Below are 20,496 nucleotides of genomic sequence, written 5' to 3'. Positions count from 1 at the left end.
ATTATACCTGTGCCTAGAGTTGGCAAGTGCAGATACCACCATGTGCACTTTTAATAGTCTAGCACAGCTGTTAGAATTAGCCTCTGCAAAACCAGTTGGCAAACACTGGGTCCTTAATGGGCATTGGACAGAAAATGTAGCTCATGACCAAGAAACAGGCACATCTCAAGAGACAAGGAGAAATCTTGACTTGCTGTTGGACAGGTTTATTCAGAACAACTTTTATTTCTGCTGCGATGATGGAAAAGCGAAACCCACCCGGAATTATTTACATATCATCTGAAGGCATAACTGTTACACGTGTAGTAGTAGTAGGAGTGTCATGATGCCAGAGTAGGAAACAGAATAATGTTCTTGTTCTGCCTCTCGGACACTGTAGAGAGGGGTTTTGTGGCACTGGGGAACATACTAAAATATTTCCCCTTCTAAAGGGCAGTGAGGAGTACTACAGACATCACCCTAAATGTGGGAAATAATGTTGCAATGGAGTTAGGAGTAGAATTAATAATGTTCCATCATGAAAGTTAAAATATATTGACCAGTATAATCTGAAATTCCCCTCTGATGATGCACAGGAGTCTCATTTATACCAAACCAACCCCAGGCTGGGCTTGCTGGTAAGTTCAACCCTGCTGCAAGAGTTCTGGACAGGACAAAATAGCCATGTTTGAGGCCAGTGCTGTTTCCAGTACATTGTGCATGTGTATGTTTTTTAAAGAAAAAATAAATTGTTCATTAGTGTGCAGTCATGTAATGCTTGGTCTGATCTCCACTGGACGTGTATCCATAAGGGGGAAGAGTCAAATCAATGTATAGACTAAATCTACGTGGATACCAGAAAGTAGTTTTTAGTAGCCTGCATGTTTATTGAGTGAACAAACTTTCAGACAGAGCGGTAACTCAGCAGATTTTTCGATAGCATTTGATTCAAAAATTTTATGTTGCGATTGTAGATAATCAAATCTCTACCCTGGGCGAGGTGTGCACAGGATTGAGTAGCCCTATCCAGGGTACAGACCAGTAGCAGATAACAGTGAGAGATCTGTTTGGTCAAGTACACCTGAAAGGAAGTAGGGAGAAATTAATTTAAGGACTGATTAAAATTAACCTGGGCATAGTAACTTTTAAAACAATCTTATTCCTTTAGGAAATGTCTCTAGGTTCCAAGAAGGATATGCATGAATTACAGCTGTTCGTGTCCAGGATCTTCTCTTTGCTGCTGTGGGTTGTTTACAGCCGGGTCCATGATCTGTGAATGACTCCTGTGCGGAAGGGAAAAAAAGAAAATTATGAGGCAGCTGTTTGTGAGTAAAGACATAACAAATGTGTGTTACGTCAATCACAGGCTCGCCAGAGCTGTCATCACTTGGCTGCAAGAGTCAGACATAAGTAAGTCAGGCGAAAGAATTGAAGGGAAGCGAGGTGGGTAAGGAGGGTGCCCAAGTTTGCTGTAGCCCTCCATTCATGGATGCAGTTGATTTTGAAACAGTTCTTCTAAAAAGTACCAGTCTTCATGGCCATCATTTTCAAACTAAAGTTAGGCTCTAAATCCATGTTTTCGTACACAAGAACTCACCACTCATTGCCTTCAGTGGGCACTGTCCGTGCTGAGATAGAAGCTTAATCATCTATCTGCACAGTAACGCTTGTCTTAAGCCTTTCTTTTTCCACTACAGAGCACTGGCAAAAGCAGGATGTTGCACAGAGCTCAGCAGCTAGGGATTGGTACTCACCAGAGCACAGTGGGGAGAAAGGAGAGAGATTTACAGTTTCATGAGCTTGGCCAGGGTGTTGGTAAAGTCCTCTACATGCTCACTGTTGACATCCTGAGGCCTGAATAAGAGGAGAGAGCTGGGTAGATTCTGAAATAATTCTGTGTAGAAAGCAACTCACTATTGTGATTGCTCTCAGAAAATAGAGTTGGGAGAAGAGACAAGTTGATGAGGTACAGGACTAGTATCAGCCATGCTGTAGAGGGGAGGCTCCATCCAAGTTTCCCCCAATGCAGCTGTGCCATGCTTACCATTGGAAAGAAAGATGCAGGCTTTGATGCACAGTAGAAGCTTTATTCTGACCAGGAATGTACTGGAGGAATATTACCTACTGCCATCTTTTCACTCGCATAAGTCAGATAGGAATAAGGACCTATTCCCGCTCCCATTGAAGTGTACAGCAAAACTCCTGTTGACTGAAATGGGGTTAGGAATATAGGGCCCTACATTTCAGGGTAAAGCTTTCTACCTACCTTTGATTCTGCAATATGGCTCCCAAGAAATTCCTTAATACCATCTGCTGGTGGTAGCGGCTGTCCATCAAGATGCTCTCAGACTGACGTCTGGTCAAAAATTCATGCTCCCCTTCTCCTGGGCTGCGTTCGCTGCTTCGGTTATGCAAAGAACAAGAATGGGCTGCTAGAATGGCTCTCTGCAGACAGGTTTTTTACAAACAGTTTCTCCATCTCTTGCTGGAAGGATGGGGAACCTGCTGCACTTGCAGGGATGGCTTAGCTATTGCCTGATGGATCAGGTTGCTGCAGCATCTTACTTCTGATTTGCAAATCATTTGCCCATCCATTGCTAAGATGAAATAACTGAGCTCATTGCTCAGTCTCTTGAGTAGGAATGGGGTTGGTCGAGTGGGAGACCAATGATGAGCTGCAGTTGACAAGTGTCTCCTGTCTTGTTAGCAACACTAGTGTATGTGGTCAAAGCTGGGGGAGCAGCAATGTGGATTTTGAGTTCCCCCACCTCCCTGCTTTGGGGCAGGGTGAAGCCAAGTTTCTTTCTTTCAGTGAGCGATAGCAGTTAATGTTTCACACAAAGGTTCTAGCTGGTTCCTAAGGCGGTGGAGGTTAAGAATAACCCTGAAGCTAATAGGTTGGGAAGGAAAGGATTAAATACAATGCCCAAAGAAAACTGTGATTGTGGGGATCATTACAAAATATGGGGATGCAGGGCTCTTTTAGACCAAAGGGGAAGAGGCTTGTTCTTGTACTGGTGAAACAGTGAGAAATTAATGTGACTAGGAGAGATGATGATTCCATCAGACTGGATGGAAAGGTTTCTTCTTGAGCCGTGTGCATGGAAGAAATTGCCTGGTGTGACACGCAAAGTCCCAACCCAGTAACAATAGACAAACAGGAAAAGTGGTCTTACCCCAGCCGTTTGCCTATAATGGTTTGTAAGATCTTCCGGGCAGAGATCTGCCCCAGGACCTTCCGGTAGTGGTCAGTGAATATGGCATCAGCATGGCGCTGCATCCTAAAGATGAGAGACAGATGCCGGATGCATAAAACACCCTGGATAATCCACCCTTTTGGTAAGAAATCAACTTCAAAAATACCAAAAAAAGTTCACATCTGATAGTGCTGAGAGAGGAGCTGATTAAGGGGCAAACAACCATCCCAGAATCCCAGTATCTGACTTTTTTTTTTTTTTTTCTCCAGCAGTAAAGCAATTGTTTTTTAAAAAGTCCTGACATGGAAACAGCAGGAAAAATCTACCAACCGATCAGGAACTGCTGGGGAAAAGTGGCTTCACATTTAAATAAAAAATGTTGTAAAGGGCCTAAAAGTTTGTGTGTGGGGGAGGGGGGGGGCAGGGAGGAGGCTGGGCTGGGGAAGTTCAGCCATCCTAGCCACCCCCTAGCTGGGGGTGGCAAGGATGTTCTTATGCCCTGGCTATTCCCCAGCAATGCCATGGGACCGTTAGGAGTGAGTGCAGCTGGGACATGAGTTTCAGAGAAGCCCTCAGAGGTTCTCTAATGTTCACTGGGATCTGGGTCCCAAAAGCCTCAGGAGAGGGGAGGTGCAAGCTTCCCCCTTAGTCCCCACATCCTGGCTCTGCACCAGGACAGGGATGAATCCACCAACCCAACCCCATGGCTCTTGTCTGCCTCAGTTCCCCCACTTGGTTAAACAGGACTAACTATACTTCCGTGCCTGATGGGGGTGCTGTGAGGATAAATTTGTGAATGTTTTGGAGGTGAACAGATGCTGCCACAATTCCCAGAGATGCCTGGAGCGCTGCAGAATTGCTGCTTGCATGAAATAGGGCAGGAAAGGAGTATTGATCTTGCCTCATTTTGCTATCAGTCAATAACTGTCTCTTTGGAAAGGTTGGAAGAGTTAACCCCTTCCCCAGGTGAGTGACTCAGGTGTAGGGAGACAGCCTTCAAAGAGTGGAGAGAATACGCAGCCTGCTAACTACACGTTGTCTGGCTATGAGCACAGACTTCATCTGCTACAGCAGGGTTTTGTCGAGTCAGCACCAGGCGGGGGAGACCTTTTAAGGAAGATACCGGCACTTTCAGATCTGCCTGCATTAGCACTGGATCAGTGAGGCAGCGTGCTGGAAGCGAGCTCTGTGCCGCTGGTGATCTCTATCAGCAGGAATGTGCAACTGTGCTGTTGCTCACATCAGTTCAGTAAAAACAGTAGGACTTCTGGCAAGAGTTGGGGTGATAATTCCAAGCATCTTGATCAAATTCCTGTGTGCATGATTACACGCTTCCTACCTACCCTTCCCTCTATGGCTTCAATTGGACTTAAAATTATTCTGTTCCTGACCTAAGTTGCCACAGTCCAGGGAGCCACAGAACATGGCTGTTTTCAGTTTGATTCCTGTGTGTTAAACCACTACAGAAATCAATGAAGGTGGCTGGAAAATGGTTAGACTTTTTGGCAAAATATTAAAACCTGAAAAACCTTGGCCAAAACCGCCCCCTCCCTGCCAAAAAAAAAAAAAAAAAAAAAAGGTGACTGGACATTTCTATGGAAATGGTGCTGCAGTGTCTCGTGGGAGTTGTCGTTTAGGTGCATTATGCCCCCTTTCTTTTCTGTGGGCAGGTCTTGGTGGCTGAGCTAAATCTCCCATAATGCACCATGATCTCCTTTCTTGCTGAGTCACCACAGTGCATCATGGGAGATGTATGTTGTCCAGTAGAGAATGAGACCAAGAGGCAGCCCTACTACAACTCCCAGGAGGCACCTTAGCTGCCTTTCCAAATTGAATGGAATAACATGATTTTGGCAATTAATTGATCTTTAACTATTCATGGTAAGTAGGCCTAATGGCCTGTGATGGGATGTTAGATGGGGTGGGATCTGAGTTACTACAGAGAATTCTTTCCTGGGTATCTGGCTGGTGAATCTTGCCCACATGCTCAAAGTTCAGCTGATCGCCATATTTGGGGTCGGGAAGGAATTTTCCTCCAGGGCAGATTGGAAGAGGCCCTGGGGATTTTTCGCCTTCCTCTTTAGCATGGGGCACAGGTCGCTTGCTGGAGGATTCTCTGCACCTTGAAGTCTTTAAACCATGATTTGAGGACTTCAATAGCTCAGACATAGGTGAGAGGTTTATTGCAGGAGTGGGTGGGTGAGATTCTGTGGCCTGCATTGTGCAGGAGGTCAGACTAGATGATCATAATGGTCCCTTCTGACCTTAATATCTGTGAATCTATGAAACTTTTCCATTTTCAGGTGAAAGCTTTTCAATTTTCAAATGTTTGGGTTTTTAATATCTCCTACAGAAAGCAGATAATTTTGCAAAAAACTTACTTTAATCAAAAACCCAATTTTCCATCAAAAAACAGTTTGGCTGGAAAAACTTCAATCAGACCTAGAACCCAATCCTCACTGGTAATTTCTGCAAAATACCCTCAAGTGCCCTCAAATCCTCTTGCTGTTTCCCTCATGGGCTGCAGTGTAGGAAGAAGTTAACTGAGGCTCCCTTTGTGTGTTGGGATTGTAGAATGAGGCACCTACCTCTTTTCAGCGGGGTTGGCTAGAAAACCCTCCTCCTCTTGCTGCTGCTCCTCCACAGAGAGATTGTTGCTCTGCACAGGACTGCCGTCCTGTAGCTGAATGCTCACTGCCTTGCTAGAGATGGGCAGTGGATTGTACCTGTAAGAATGAGCCAGCCGCACTGAGCACAGCCAAACTGCAATCCTCACCATCTCCCCCACCCTCACCATCACCATAGCCTTCTCCACTGGGCCAACCACCAGCAGTCCTTAAGTAGCACTTGCTGGGTTCACCTCGGTATGGCTTGTATTCTCTCTTTTCTTCCCTTCCCCGTCTCAGGGAGATGGCACAGGTTGTCTTTCTATTACTGTCCTCCAGATCTGGAAGCTGCCTAGATGCTACTTATACCAATATGCTAGGCACCTTTCGAGATTAGAAGCACAGAAGTCCCAGGCACAAAGCAGCAGACAGTTCCCCCTCTCCAAAATGCCAACATACCCACGCAAAACATAGCCAATTTTTTTTTGAAAAATTTATCCAAAATAATTCAGCTATTTCCAAGGAAGAGGCTAGGGCAAAATGTGGTTATCCTGTGTAAAAAAAATTTGTGAGACCTTTCCTTTAAAGTGTCCTAGCAACCCTGTACTTTGGAGCAGGGACTCAAAATTTGGCAAGGGGGTGGCCTTTGTGTCAAGGATGTGTCTTTTGCCTTCCCGTAAAAATCCACTCAAAGTTGGCCAAGTTATAAGCATTTGAAAAACAGGGGTTTGGAAATGATCAGAGACATCTTTGATTTGAGCAACTAAAATCACCAAAGATTGTCCTCACTAAGCACGCTCCAGCCCCTCGCTGCTCCTGTGTATGACCAGACTGCCCATGTGCCATCCCCACAGAGAGAGTGAGGCCTGGTCTACACTAGAAAATTAGGTTGGTTTAACTACATCAGTCAGAGGTGTGAAAAATCCACACCCCTGAGTGGATAGTTAAGCTGAGCTAAGTCCCTGTGTAGGCAGTGCTAGGTCGATGGAAGAATTCTTCCATCCACCTGGCTACCACCTCACAGGGAGAAGAGTTGCCTGCGCCAATGGGAGAACCCCTCCCATCGCTGTAGGAAGTGTCTACACTGAAGCACTGCAGCAGAGCAGCTGCAATGGCGCAGCTGTGCCCTGTAGCATTTTAAGTGTTGGCGAGCGCTGAGCCTGTTTCAGCCCAGGGCTATGGGGGGCTCAGAAGGACTTTCCCTTTCCTGTAATGGCTGCTCCCAGGTGCTGGGGTGCAGCCAGGCACTGGGACTGAGAGCAGGGAGTCCATCTCTCGTGTGCTTTCAGTGATCCCCGTGCTGGCATCCAGCCAGCACAGAGGAAGAAGCTGTCCAATTCAAATGCAGAAGGGACAAAAGCCAGACTGGGGGTGGGGGACGGAGTAGATTGGGGCAAGAGAGTAGGGGAGACAAATGGACTAGCTGGGCAAGGAGATTGAGACTGAGAACCAGTGGAGGACATGGGGGCAGGGACTGAGACTAGATGGATGAAGTCTGGCACTGGCTTTGGACTGGGACTAGGAACCAGTGTAGGGGCTCAACAGGGGTAGCAGAGACGGCCCTGACAAGGAGTTTGGTGTGGGGGAGAACTTGGACTGGCTGGGCAAAGGGACCGGGTGGGAGGAGTGGAAGAGGTTGGGAGTAGGGGGAACAGCAATCGAGACTTAGACAGCAAGCCCATAGGAGGAAGAAAAAAATGGAAACATGGAAAAAATAGTTTGTGAGCACTTAATGAATACGCACAGTGGGGCCAAGTTAAAGCTACACTGGCAACCCTAACTTTTGAATGCTTGACTTCGCAACCTTAATAATGTCAGAGGAGTGAGAGAGAGATGTTGCCTGATGACTTGGGGAACTGCTAATGAACTATAGAGAGTCCACTCTAGGTCACCAGTTCAAATCCAGCATGGCTTGGTAGCAACAAAAAACAATTACTATCTGATGACATTTTGGCTCATATGTAGGAGCTTGTGATTCTAGGCATTGTCCACTGGCTCTATCTGGATTTTTATCCTGCACCCAGCCCTGTGGTATCGGAGCACCGTACAAGCAAGTGTCTATTGCTACCCCATTGGTTCCCCAGTTGGCCATCTCAGTGGAGCCTGAACTCTGCTGTTGCCAGTAGAGGAGGGGTCTCTAGGTCGACCTGGGGTCTGTTGCTGTGGCAGTGAGTGGGTAAGCTGCTTGTGCTGTCGTTCATGTACTTGTTCTGTGAGTAAACAGAGGACTTAGGCTCCAGGGCTACTTCCCTGGCTGCTATCACCAGCCCTGAACTTACATATTTAGCTTTAAAACTGTTTGGGGCGTTCGACCCTGGCTGTCCCTTGTTTTGACTGCATCCAGTTTTCTCCTCAAAAGCCTTATGTTTACACTTCATGTTGTCAGACACAAGGTATGTTAACAATGACAGCAAACCAGTAGGGTCCATTATACCACCTCCTGACTGCACGCCTATCAACAAAGAGTGGGCAGGGTGTGAATACTGGACTCTACATTGTGCCGTGCGTCTTCAGTGAGCCAAGGACCCAGATGAATCAGAAAGCTGTGGGTCCCATAATAGCCATGTAAAGCTGCTCATGGAGACATTGCAGGCTCCGCTTTCTCGTCCCAGCCAGAGGAATGCGGAGGCGGAAAAGCTTGTTCTCACTGAAGCATAAAGTAATGTTTAAACAAGACAACTTGGCACAGCCTGCAGGGTTGGCACAGAAGACGTTCAGCCCCGGCATACCAGGGGGTGCTGCAGGTCACGACTGACTTGAACTGCCAGAGCCATGTGTGGGAGGCGCTCCAGATGGAAACAGCAGGAGGAGGTGTGGGTCAGGACTGAGGTGAGCTGACAGGGCTACAGGCAAGGGGCAGAGATCAGGACAGAAATAGCGCTGGGTGCCGCAGGTCAGGAGTGAGGTGAGCTGACAGAGTTGCCTGGGGGCCCTGGAGCCCTGGACTGAAATAGCAGAGGATGTTGCTACTCAGGATTAAGAACTGCCACAGCTTGTGGTGGTGGGGAGACTGAAAAAGCAGAGGGCTTTGCCGGACAGCATGGGATGTGCTGTCAGAGCTGGGGGTGGGGGGACTTGGAAAATCCTGCCTGCAGTGTCATGAGCCTGGTACAAAAATCCACAAAATGCCCAGGCCAGAGAATAGGAGTGAAGTCAGAGGGATGGGGGGAAATCTTTGGGCAGGCAGGAAGTTAAGGGGCTTGAGCCTACCTGAGAGCTGGATAGAGAGGAGAAGAGATGGAGCACATGACTAAATGGAGGAACAGGAGGAAGATGGCCCTGTGCAGCATCCTTCACCCTTCTGGAGTGACCTGAAATCAAGAGAAATCCAAATCAGTGATGGTAACAGACAGTGTCTCCTGACCTCGCTCACAGCATTTGGGGGCTCTGAGCACACCACTGCCAGTGAGTTGGGAGAAAGCTTCTTGAATGTGCATGGGAGCTCTCAGCTACATCTCCATTTTCTCAGTCAGACTCAAATCGTTGCATCCCTGTGTCATCGGCATCAATGGGAGAGAAATCACCCTGTGCAGCCTATATTTATAATACCCGACATACTTCACCTTGCAAGACAGCGGACTCGGCATGTCAGTGTCTTGGCATTGCATGGTATTTATCATATAAATATCCAATTAACAGCCACCGTCTCAACAAAGAAGCCTCTTCCAATGCCTGTCTCTGCCTGGAACGCTGTCCCAGCAAGTTGATTCCCTGCCTTTGGTGACTGATGGCCAGACTCTAGAGCCCATTTCCAGGAATGCTGAGGGTGATACAAACGCCGGCCTGGAATCCATAACCCCTGCCTGTGAGCTGGGATCAGAACATACTTCCCTCGCGCCAGGCCCTTCCACTCTCACCAGCCTCCTCTGGAGCATGTTTTACGCAGACGAGTCAGAGACCGGAAGCAGGGAGTGTGGGATTGTCCTAATTAGAACTGCTTGAACTACTTTGTTAGGAGCTGGGCTCTTTTTTCGGGCTAGTGAACCCAATCCTGATTTTCCTCTGAATGGATTTGCTCTTTGTAAATATTTGCCTGATAGTTTGCACAAATAACTTTCACCCTCTGAGGAGCTGTTTGGATTACAGGAGCACCTAGGGGCCCCAACTGAGATTGGAGCTCCTTTGCATCAAGCGTTGTATAAACACAGTGAGAGACAGTCCCTGCCCCAAAGAGCTTACAGGCTAAACAGACAAGATGGACAAAGGGTGGAAGGGGGTAAAGGAGGCCCTGGTAAGTAGAGTGATTCACCCAAGGTCACAGGCAGAATTAGGAAGGTGTCCTGGGTTCTAGCTCATAAGCCTAGCATCTGCCGACACACTACTTGTGTTGTGCAGTTGGTCATCTTAGTTGCATAGTATGTGGTTCTCCTCCCATAATGGATGACTGCAACACCTGACACGGGAAAACAAGTAACATATTTCTGGAGCGATAACATTCCATGTGGACAAGGGGATCTGGTGGATATAGTGTATTTAGATTTTTAGAAAGCCTTTGACAAGGTCCCTCACCAAAGCCAGTATGGGCAGGGATGGTGTCCCTAGCCTCTGTTTGCCAGAAGCTGGGAATGGGCGACAGGGGACGGATCACTTGATGATTACCTGTTCTGTTCATTCCTTCTGGGGCACCTGGCATTGGCCACTGTCGGCAGACAGGATACTGGGCTAGATGGACCTTTGGTCTGACCCAGTATGGCCGTTCTTATGAATGTTTCAGGATAGGTGAACACTTTCATGATTGTTTAGCAGCTGTCTGGATACTTGGGAAGAAGAATAATCCAAGTCCATGGACCAAAGTGAACTGAACTCTGTGCTTTTATTTGTGGAAATTAGAGCTGGTAGAAAAATTTCCATCAAATCTTTTTTCCGGTGAAAAGTACCTTTGTGATCAAAATGAAAATGTTTGCAAAATGTTATCATTTGGATGGAAATTTGTTGTCAAAAATATTCCAAATGGAAAAATGCTTAATTTTTTTGAAGAAAACAAAAACAAAACTAATTAGGTGTCAATCACAGGTTGGGTAGAGCTGGCTTGTGGCATTGGTGGGAATTCTGTGGGGGAAGTTGATTAATTTAGTTACAGTGTTGTTGGGTTATTTTATTTGATCAGAAGTAACTGACAGGTCTTTTTATGCACTTGTGTGTGTGTTTAATCTGTTGCCCAGGGCTCCAGAATACCAGATGGTTGCTATTTTATTGTAGTTTAGTAAAAATACAAATACATATTTATTTCTAGAGCTGTGAGCATAGACAACAGCCGGCAAAGTGCATAAGAAGCCACAGTCCTGACTTCAGAAGCTTTCAGGCTCACTGGGACAGATCTCATATGGAGGGTATTCGTCCAAGACACAAGAGAGCCTGGAGTGATTGTCAGCAAGAAAATACAGGTAAAGAGCTGTTGTGAGTGAAAAGGGATCTGAAGAAGAACAAGGAGGGTGCATGGCACACGGGGAGGGGGAAGTTGTTCCAAGCAGAGGAATGAAAGAAGGTGCAGAGCTGTATGTAGAAAGAGACACAATGACCAGTGAGGAGCAGGAGGATTTGAGGAATGGGGCTATTCCTGTCTCTGCACTGGCATCTGCAGGAGGAGAGGATGCTGTGCCCTTTCCATGGGTGGAGCAGCAGCAGAGTTCCTCCTGCCCTCCGGGACATACTGTGCTAGCTCTGGCACAACTTCCTGTAGAGCTCCAACCGGGCTATACTCCTCTGTGCTGCCCACAACAGGCTGCAGCACCTAGATGCCTCTGTCAAGCCCTAAATGGCTTGTTTATCACCTGCTACAAATTCGGGGATAGACCCCAGGTCTCCAGTCCCTGTGCCATAGGCACAAAGGCATCCTTCCTCTCTTCGAGTGCCTGAAAGGATCAAACCGGCAGCAGGAGGCTGACAGTGAAGGAGAAGGAATCTAACTGCACATGGAAATGATAAGGGATGAGAGACGAAATGGAAATGCAAAATAATACCAAGGACTGTGTGGGCGAAGGAGAGTGAACCGCGAAGATTCAGTGGAGAGGTGTGTGAACGTGATCCAGGTCTGCAAGGCTGGGCTGCATATCTGACCAGCACAGGCAGGTTTGTCTAGCCCTAAGGACAGGGCATTGTTGCTACTGTGGATCATTGATGGAGTGCCATCAGTGCATGTGGCACTGCACAGATACGATCCCTGGGCCAAGGTGCTCAACATTGAAATCTGAGAACACGGTGATGACGCACAGCAGCGTTGGGTGTATTTGTGCTTTTGATAGACACAAAGGGGTGAAGATCCTCATGGACGAGTTGTGTTTTAAGGAGCTATTTGAATGAGGAGAGGAAAGTTGTTTGGGGAAAAATGAGTAGGAAGGTATTCCGGGCATAGGATCTGATCACTCTGCTATTGATGTTTGTTTATTATTGTAGTGTCGGAGTCCAAGTTATGAACCAGAACACATTGTGGCAGGTGCTGTGTAAACAGAGAACACAAAGACAGTCCTTGCCCCAAAGTTAAGCCCCCACTGACTTCAGTGAGCGCAGAATCAGACTCCCAGGGAGCAGGATGGCACTATTCATTACTGTAAACAGTTCCTCAGCCTGCTTTCTGGTTTCCCAGTTTACAGCTGCTTACACTTCAAACCTGCAGGCTGGGTCAGCCTTCAGCACTGTTTCCATCTGTTGTTCTTTTGGAAGTGAAGCAGCTTGACCTAACTTTAGAACAGAGCTGACTGTTGGCAAAAGAGGGGACTAAATCCACCTTCCAAAGAATTCTTGCCTCTTAGAAACCATCATGTCAGCCCCATGAAGACCCTCAGAATGCCAGGGAACCGAATCAGGGACTTACTCCTGTGGGACAGAATTATAAGACTTTTGGTTTTAGGTTTACACTGCTGTTTTCTGGAGGAAGCATGCCTCCCTCCCTGATACCCCAACATGAATCCTAAATTATATCCATCCACTTCTGATAAAAAAAATGAGGGTGATCTATACACTCCAAAAGGAGCGTTAGCACCCAAGTCTGGGACAGTGTCAATCAATGTTCTTTATATTATGAACAGCCAAACCACCGTGAGAGCATGGCAATGGGGTTGCACAAGTGCAACCAGGGGAGAATATAGCCCTTCGCTTTTCCCTTCCTTCCCATTTGTATTCCTAGGGTAAGACACCCCGCCACACACAATTATCTCGACTTTCACTCTATATCCAGCTCCTCTTTTTTCAGTGCCAGGTGTTCCTCCAGACTGTTTTCATCCCTTTTGAAATCTTTATTCTGCACCTCTCTGACCCTATTAGTTTCTTAAAGAAGCTTTTTGATTTTCCTTTTTCTCTCCTCATCTGTTTTTACCTTCCTTATCTTCTCTTTCCCCTCTCCACTCTTCCATTCTCTCTCTCTCTCTCTCTCTCTCTCATCCCTTCATTTCTGTCCCCTTGGTCCTCTCCCCTTTGATCTTTCTCCCACCCCATACACAAAGGATACTGAACCTGAAGTCCTGCTCGCCTTCACAAGTGTGGGCATTATTTCAGAGGGTGAACAGAAGAATGTTCAAGTTTCACACTCTGAACATGGCCAAGTTGACAGCCCTGGAGGGTTAATTTCACTTCTCTGCTTTCCATTCTAGCAGTGGGGGGCAGGGGAATTAATAAATTTTAAGATGAAAAGCATTTAATGTGATAGTAAAAGATAAAGCACAACACCCTCCCAACACCCCCTCATGCAATTTCAATGTTGCAGTGTTTGTGAAAATACTGATGGATCGATTAGCTCGATCACTCCTTTTGTTCCTTACTGTGTCTGGGATACGTGTCTAATCAGTCCTGAAAATACTGCTGTGGGGATGCAATGAAACCTTAATCACTCCTGCAGTCTGATAAAGTTGACTTTTATACCGTACAATCTTGCAATTAAAAGTACAAAGATATTTCCAATTGCTTCCTCTGCTATCCTGTAATTGGATTTGTGTTGCCCGTAAGTCTTTCAAATTTCTATTCATCCCTTTGGTTGGCTCAACTAAATAGTTATTAATGGATGAGTAAATTATTGGTTTTGTGGTGGCTTTCATCAATGTTGTAAGAGCAGGGAGCAGATTCTGCGCCTGGGCTCATAAATTTCCAAACTGTTTTGCAAAGCTGTTCTATAACATTACTTTGTAGATTTACATGTATCAGACACTTCAGTTACTAATAATTGTTTCAGTCTATAACTTAAGCTACAAAGCCTTTTGAGATTAGTACTGAGGCTGCTGATAAATGCCAAATCTGATTGTGTTTTAGTGTAATTGAATTGTCCCCAGTTTCCAAATAGCAAGTATCTTGTTAAAACACACATGCAAAGGATCAAACTTACCGTTCCCTGAGGAAATGAGATCTTTCCAGCTCTCTATGTGATTTCCTTTCCCTGTTAAAAATACAACTTCTTTCTGTCTCGCTCTCTTGATAGCTTTTGTTGCTTCAACGAACTGGACTGGGTTCCTTCCTCCTTAGTTCTTTACCTGTGCAGGGTCCCAGTGGACTGGGACCAAGACTTGTTCAGATGTCCCCAACTACCGTGGCAGTCGTCCTGCTGCTGCGAGAGGTGCACCTTCTCTTTTTATACCTGTGCTCCCTTAGGAGTTCTGTGGGCTTCTCAACGTCAGAGGATCAATTACCCTCCAGTTGTTCAAGGGCTGTGTTTAGCATCCCCTCTTTTTGCGGATGAGGCTGCAGGCAGGGAGGTGGGAGGTAAGGGGGGGGGGAGGTTTATGCCTGTACTTTGAGGATGATTTGCATGCTTTCCCTTTATCTTACAGATATAGAATAACAACAATAATTTGGCACAATGAATGACCAATTTGCTTTACAAGGTAAACTTCTCTTCCCTTTAAAATGTCATTTTTCCTTGTAACCCACAATGGGGGAAAGTTAACCATTAATATTCTCTCCTGCTGCCTTTGTAGGAAGGTATCTCTTGGCCTTTTTCTTTTCCTCCCGATTATCAGGTTTTTCCTCCTTCTCCTTTGTTGTTGGCACCTGCTGTCGTTAGCAGGGCAGTTCATGCTTCAGTCCCTCGCAAACATCACAGCCTCACGCCAGGCAAGCAAAGCATCTTTCTGGAGAACCTTGCTCTGTGCATGTGCACTGTAAAAAAAAATCAGAGGTCCTGCTCCATTTGCCATGTCATCCCTCCATTTTGGTCTCCGGTGGCCTGTTCCATTCCTGTAGGAACTGTTAGGGAAATGCTTTTTATGAAGCCTCATTTTGGAGGGAACTGGATGGCTCTGGGGGCTGGTAACAAGACTTTCCTTCCTCCACGACCAGCGTGAACCCAGACTAGAAAAGTGTTACTACCAAAAGATTGGAAGGAATCTAACCCCTCCTTCTTCAGACCATAAGCCAACCTCCAGCTATTTTGGGTGTTAGGAGGAAACTTTCTATGGGGCAGGTTATCCCAGCGCTGCCTCCTGCAGAGTTTCTTGCACCTCTGGAGCAGCTGTGTTCTGGCTACTGTCAGACAGGATGCAGGACAAGATGTCCCACTTGGTCGTCTCTGGTATGGAAGGAGGGGATTTTCAAAAGCATTCAGTGTTGGCCTAACTCTACTCAGTGGTCTCTTTCCTAGTGGCTCAGCAGCCTCCTCTCAAAACACACCATCCCAATAGACACTAATCCTCAGTCTTCTCTTGCAGCCATGGTAGAGGGCAAGGACTAAACTCCTCTGTCGCTCTTAGAGGCGTCCCCTCTGTCAGGGTTGATGCACATTGGCAGGGTGGTGTGAGGGAAGCTTGCATTGCCACTGCCTGGGCTGTACCTGCTCTGTAGATAAACATAATGCTTCCATCCCTACAGCGGTCAAACCGATGACATGGGCCCAATCCAACTCCCAGTGAAATCAGTGAAAGGCTCCCATGGCCTAAACAGGATCTGTCCCAAAGGGGATCTATGTAATATACTTGCACTTCTGTAAGGCTTTTGACTTGGTACTGTATGACTTTTTGATTAAAAAAAAAAAAGATACAAAATTAACATGGGATACATTAAATGGATTAAAAGCTGGCTGATAGGTCTCAAAATGTAATTGTAAATGGGGAATCATCATTGAAGGGGTGTTCCTAGTGGGGTCCTGCTGGGATCCCTTCCTGGCCCTAGGCTACTTAACATTTTATTAATGCCATAGAAGAAAAGTGGTAAATAATCAAGAGGACAGGTCACTGATTCAGAGCAATCTGGGTTGCTTGGTAAGCTGGGAGCACACAAACGGTGTTTTAATATGACTTAGTGTAAATGTCTACGTCTAGGAACAAAGAATGCAGGCCATACTTATAAGATGAGGGAGACTATCCTGAGAAACAGGGACTCTGAAAAAGATTTGGGGGTTTGGTGGATAATCAGCTGAACACGAGCTCCCAGTGTGATGATGTGGCCAAAAGGACAAATGCGAACCTGATAATTAAACATGGGAATCTCAAGATGGAGTAGAGAGTTTATTTTACCTCTGTATTTGGCATTGGTGCGACCGCTGCTGGAATGCTGTGTCCAGTTCTGGTGTTCACAGTTCAAGAAAGATGTTGATAAATTGGAGAGGGTTCAGAGAAGAGCCATGAGAATGATTAAAGGATTAGAAAACATGCCCTGTAGTGATAAACGCAAGGAGCTCATTCTCTTTGTTAAGCTAAAGAGAAGGTTAAGTGGTGATTTGATTACAGTCTGTAAGTAGCTATAAGGGAAACAAATATTTAATAATGGGCTCTTCAGTGTAGCAAAGAAAGGTCTAACATGATCCAATGGCTGGAAGTTGAAGATAGACAAATTCAGACAGGAAATAAGGCACACATTTTTTAAGTGAGAGTAATTAACCATTGGAACAATTTACCAGGGTATGTGGTGGACTCTCTATCCCTGACAATTTTTAAATCAAGACTGGATGGTTTTTCTAAAAGCTCTGCTCTAGGAATTATTTTGGGGAAGTTCTCTGGCCTGTGTTAGACAGGAGATCAAACCAGACTATCATCATGGTCCCTTCTGGCCTTGGGATCTATGAAAATAAAAATATTTCTTAAAATGTGATTCAGGTGCACAGCAACTGTGGGAAGAGCCCCAGGAAGAATTATTCTCTTTATTCCAGATCTGAGTTAAAGAAGTCTCCACTCAAACCTGTTCAGGAGGAAAAGGTCTGCTGTGCAAATCAGACATTTGGATATAGATATTCCTGTTGTCTTAACACCAAATAAGGGAAATGTTCTGAATACCACACAGCGGAGCTTTAAAAATCAACGTGCTGGGCCACGCAGCTGTGTGCTGTCTTTCAGCACTGCAATGGGATCGTTCAGCTCTACCTTCATGGCCAGCGTTTCCGAAACACAACCTCCTGCTCTTTCATGGGTGAGGCTGGTAGCACCAATTTTTCAGCACAAATTGTTTTTTCCCGGCTGTGAATTGGTGCTACGCATCCCTGTCTCTCACACGAATCACTATTTTGTTAAGCCCTGTACCACTCTGGAGCAGTTATCAGCTGTCTCAGGGTATTTATTTGTGCTTCTCAACCATTCTATTTTATGAGGGAGTTTCATATCAGCCTTGCCTATTGCCTGAGACCAAGCTGCTGCAGATAACTGACTTGTACGCTGCCCGTCTGCACAAGGAGAATCCATGCTTATGAAGGGTGTTATCTGTTTAACTGCCGTACTATTAGTTATCCACCAAGCATTTCGGATTGGGGGCTTAGCCTCTGTTCTTATTTCAGATCCCAACTGCTTTCCAAGGAAGGTTTTAAAAATCCCATTGTCTTATTCTGCACAGCTGGACCCAGCTGGGAGCCCAAGTTAAGCAATAAGCAACCCCCTCAAGATTTCAGATTCATGTACAGGTTCCAAACAAAGTAAAACAAACATACAGGGTCTCTGAGCATGTTCTCTTCATGCCGTTTAGGTGTCTTTAAACAAACAATATAAACGCAGTCGCTCTTATATTACCGCACTTCCTGTCCCAGCTTGTACTCAGAATCCCTTCCATGTTCCTAGAACTGAAAGGAGTCAGCCTAAACACCCTTTCCTGAATCCTTGGTCTTACCCTCTGGCCAGACACTGCAGGCTGCAGTAGGTGCCTGGACGCAACTGGCTGTGATCTGTATTGTTGCCTGAAGTTCTGGCTTTGCTCCTGAGCTGGGGCTTATCCAAACAGGGGCTTGGATCTCAAGGATCTGTGCATTTCGCCTTAATCCACCACAGCCTATGAAGGGGTGTGATCTGGTTCAGAGCCTGACCTGCATTCATCCCTGCTGCAGTCAGTGGATGCTCATCTCTGAGAGCATTTTATGATCACTGTTTTAGTGTTTAACTAAAATAGTGGCAAAGGCGGATCTGGCACCGCACAGACCTATAGGAAAACCCCTGCTTAAGGGGTTTAGGAATCAATCCTGCAAGCACTGAAGTCAACAGGAGCTTTTCCTTTTGTTTCAGTGGGTGAAAATTTGGCCATTAAATGTAACAGAGGTATTAATGTATTTTTTTCCTGATAAGTAGTTTTAGAGAGAGTTGTATGGTGTATGTCTGCAGTCATATGATTTCATTTGTACCTAAAACTTTTCCCCTCTTGCCCCACCTCTCTCTTTCTCTTGATCTCGTTCATTTCATTAGAGTTACAGCCAACCCCAGAGCACAATGTAATTGACATGGCAAGTTACCTCCCATAATTCAGCAGTCAGGGCTAGGTGGGTGTTATGGGATATATTACTTCCTGAACACAATGGGCCAGCTCAGCTGGTGTAAATTGGCTCAGGTCCATTGAAGTTAATGGTTCTACACCAGTTTACACTGGTAGAGGATCTGGTCCCCTTTCTGACTGAAATTCTGCTGAAGTTTGAAGTTGCATTTGCTTACACCTAGTCTGATTGTGGCCCACAGTGTGAGGCAGACACCTGCTGCTATTACGTTCTATTTCCTGTCCTTCATTGACAAAGGGCAGAGCCTGAAAATCCTGATGCAATTCCCTAGATATTGATTCCCTCTAAGCCTTGCCACTTACGTCCTTCATGCCATGTTTTAAAAAAATAGTTGCTGTCCACTCCCTATGTACCATATATGCTCCCAGATTATTTTACCTGCGTGGTAGATGACCTTCCCCTCCCCCTGCATTTAGTGATGTTAAAACTAACTCCATTGGGTATTCAGCTAAAAGGCCAGAAAAAACTTCCCTGGACCTTGTTGCTATCTCCAGCTGTCCTAGCCTTTTCTCCAGCCTCCCCAAAGCTTTCCTGAATGTGGCAGTTGGCTCATGTCTCCTCTGATCCCCATTACCCCCTATGCAGCACCTCAGGACTTTCCAAACCCCATGTGGTTTTTCTTTTCATCAGTTAGTGAGGCAATTAGGTTACCACAAATGACTTGTTAGCCTAAAAAGCACCCATTAAGCTGACTGGGAGACCTATTTTAGCATCCATTTCTCATCTTACATGCGAGTACAAATGGTAGAGCTATTGCACATCATCAAGAATTTAATTGTATTTCTAATGAATTGGTATTTATATACTACCTTTAATCCAAGGGAGCCTAAAGTTCTTCACAAGCCATTGGAATGTAGCAATGCGGCACTTCTTGGTGGGGGACGGGACATGGCAACAACCCAGCACACAAGAACAAAAGGAGGGAAAAGAAATATTGGTGAGGGCCATTGGGAAACATCCTCTGTTCTTCCAGAGGAGCCATAGAATCTGTAATGTCTAAGCACAGCAAGCAGGATGTATTTTTTTTAATTAAAAAAAATCCTTGGTAAATTGTACAGGACGGTTCTCTACTTTGGAAGGATAAAGGGCCAGGATTTGATGGCTGTGGATCCTTGGAATCTCCAGATTTGATGCTTAGAACACCAGCATATTTCCTGTGATGAATCTGGGGTTGGAGCACACTGAATACAACTATTCAAGAAAATAATCTCCTGAGAAAAGGGTCACCATGGAAGAGAAGCAGCCAAGCTCTTGGCCATATACTTTGCGTTTGTAATCATGAATGTGAAGCAATGTACCAGATTAAAACCAGACAGAATAAATTGGTGGCATGCAAAAAGTAAAAGAAGGGGCTAGCAAAACGAAGGACTGTCTCATACATTGAAAAGCCTGCTTAATCTTCACACGTTAAGATATCACTTAGACTACAATAGAGCAAGTGGCACCAGCCTGCATGATGTGAATCTGTCAGGAGCCCTGATGTGGCAGTGTGAGCGAGATGCCATTTTTAGCGCTTGTGCCTGTCTGGTTCTGTTTATTTTCTGATGGAACCACAGAAATGTTTCACCAGCAGGTGGCTGAAATGCCCCCAGCATTGGCCAGCAGATGTCAGTATTCTACAGTCAGTTCTGTATTTCAGCCTCTCAAAATGACTCATTGCATTGCATTGCATGACTCCTCCTCAGGGAAGGAGAGAAAATTCAGCTCCTGGCAATGCTTCTCAGATGATCAAGAATTGTACTTGACTCTTCTTTCTTATTGACAGGTTTCAGAATAGCAGCCGTGATAGTCTGTATTCACAAAAAGAAAAGGAGGACTTGTGGCACCTTAGAGACTAACAAATTTATTTGAGCATAAGCTTTAGTGAGCTACAGCTCACTTCATCTCCCCACTGTATTTTCCACTGAATGCAGCCGTTGAAATGAGCTGTAGCTCACAAAAGCTTATGCTCAAATAAATTTGTTAGTCTCTAAGGTGCCACAAGCACTCCTTTTCTTTTTTCATTCTTATTGCAATTTTGAGAGATAATTTTCCAAAAAGCTGACAGGTCATA

General features: G+C 45.7%; 1 protein-coding gene and 1 long non-coding RNA gene across 3 annotated transcripts; one reads left to right on the top strand and one right to left on the bottom strand.

The window, feature by feature from the left end:
• Positions 1–1,129: 1,129 nt before the first annotated feature.
• On the bottom strand, positions 1,130–14,334 carry GHRH (growth hormone releasing hormone). 2 transcript variants are annotated; one of them, XM_007057187.3, is made up of 7 exons: positions 14,094–14,334; positions 8,993–9,093; positions 5,765–5,902; positions 3,156–3,260; positions 2,246–2,377; positions 1,734–1,833; positions 1,130–1,262 (listed from the first exon to the last, which is right to left on the bottom strand). In XM_007057187.3, exons 2-6 carry the CDS (start codon positions 9,070–9,072, stop codon positions 1,764–1,766), a joined length of 525 nt encoding a protein of 174 aa, XP_007057249.1. In that variant the 5' UTR covers positions 9,073–9,093; positions 14,094–14,334; the 3' UTR covers positions 1,130–1,262; positions 1,734–1,763. The 2 variants fall into 2 exon arrangements, with proteins under 2 accessions (XP_007057249.1, XP_037771663.1); XM_037915735.2 differs by having other exon boundaries at positions 1,131–1,262; positions 2,246–2,380; positions 14,094–14,332.
• LOC122462760 lies at positions 1,170–19,737 on the top strand. Its single transcript, XR_006285505.1, has 3 exons — positions 1,170–1,389; positions 11,016–11,166; positions 19,265–19,737. It is a non-coding gene; the product is annotated as an uncharacterized LOC122462760 (long non-coding RNA).
• Positions 19,738–20,496: the final 759 nt, after the last annotated feature.

The sequence above is a fragment of the Chelonia mydas genome, chromosome 13, assembly GCF_015237465.2.
Source record: "Chelonia mydas isolate rCheMyd1 chromosome 13, rCheMyd1.pri.v2, whole genome shotgun sequence".
Classification (NCBI taxonomy): Eukaryota; Metazoa; Chordata; order Testudines; family Cheloniidae; genus Chelonia; species Chelonia mydas.
The sequence above is the reverse complement of the archived record's forward strand: the minus strand, read 5'-3'. Positions and strand labels throughout refer to the sequence as shown.

Bases quoted from the DNA above. Each gene is read 5' to 3' on its own strand.
- GHRH (XM_037915735.2), bottom strand. From the start codon at position 9,072: ATGCTGCACAGGGCCATCTTCCTCCTGTTCCTCCATTTAGTCATGTGC. The intron at 3,261-5,764 runs GTAGGTGCCTCA...TCTCATCTTTAG, and splicing joins GCCAACCCCGCTGAAAAGAG to GATGCAGCGCCATGCTGATG. The intron at 1,834-2,245 runs GTAGGTAGAAAG...CCTCTTATTCAG, and splicing joins GCCATATTGCAGAATCAAAG to GCCTCAGGATGTCAACAGTG.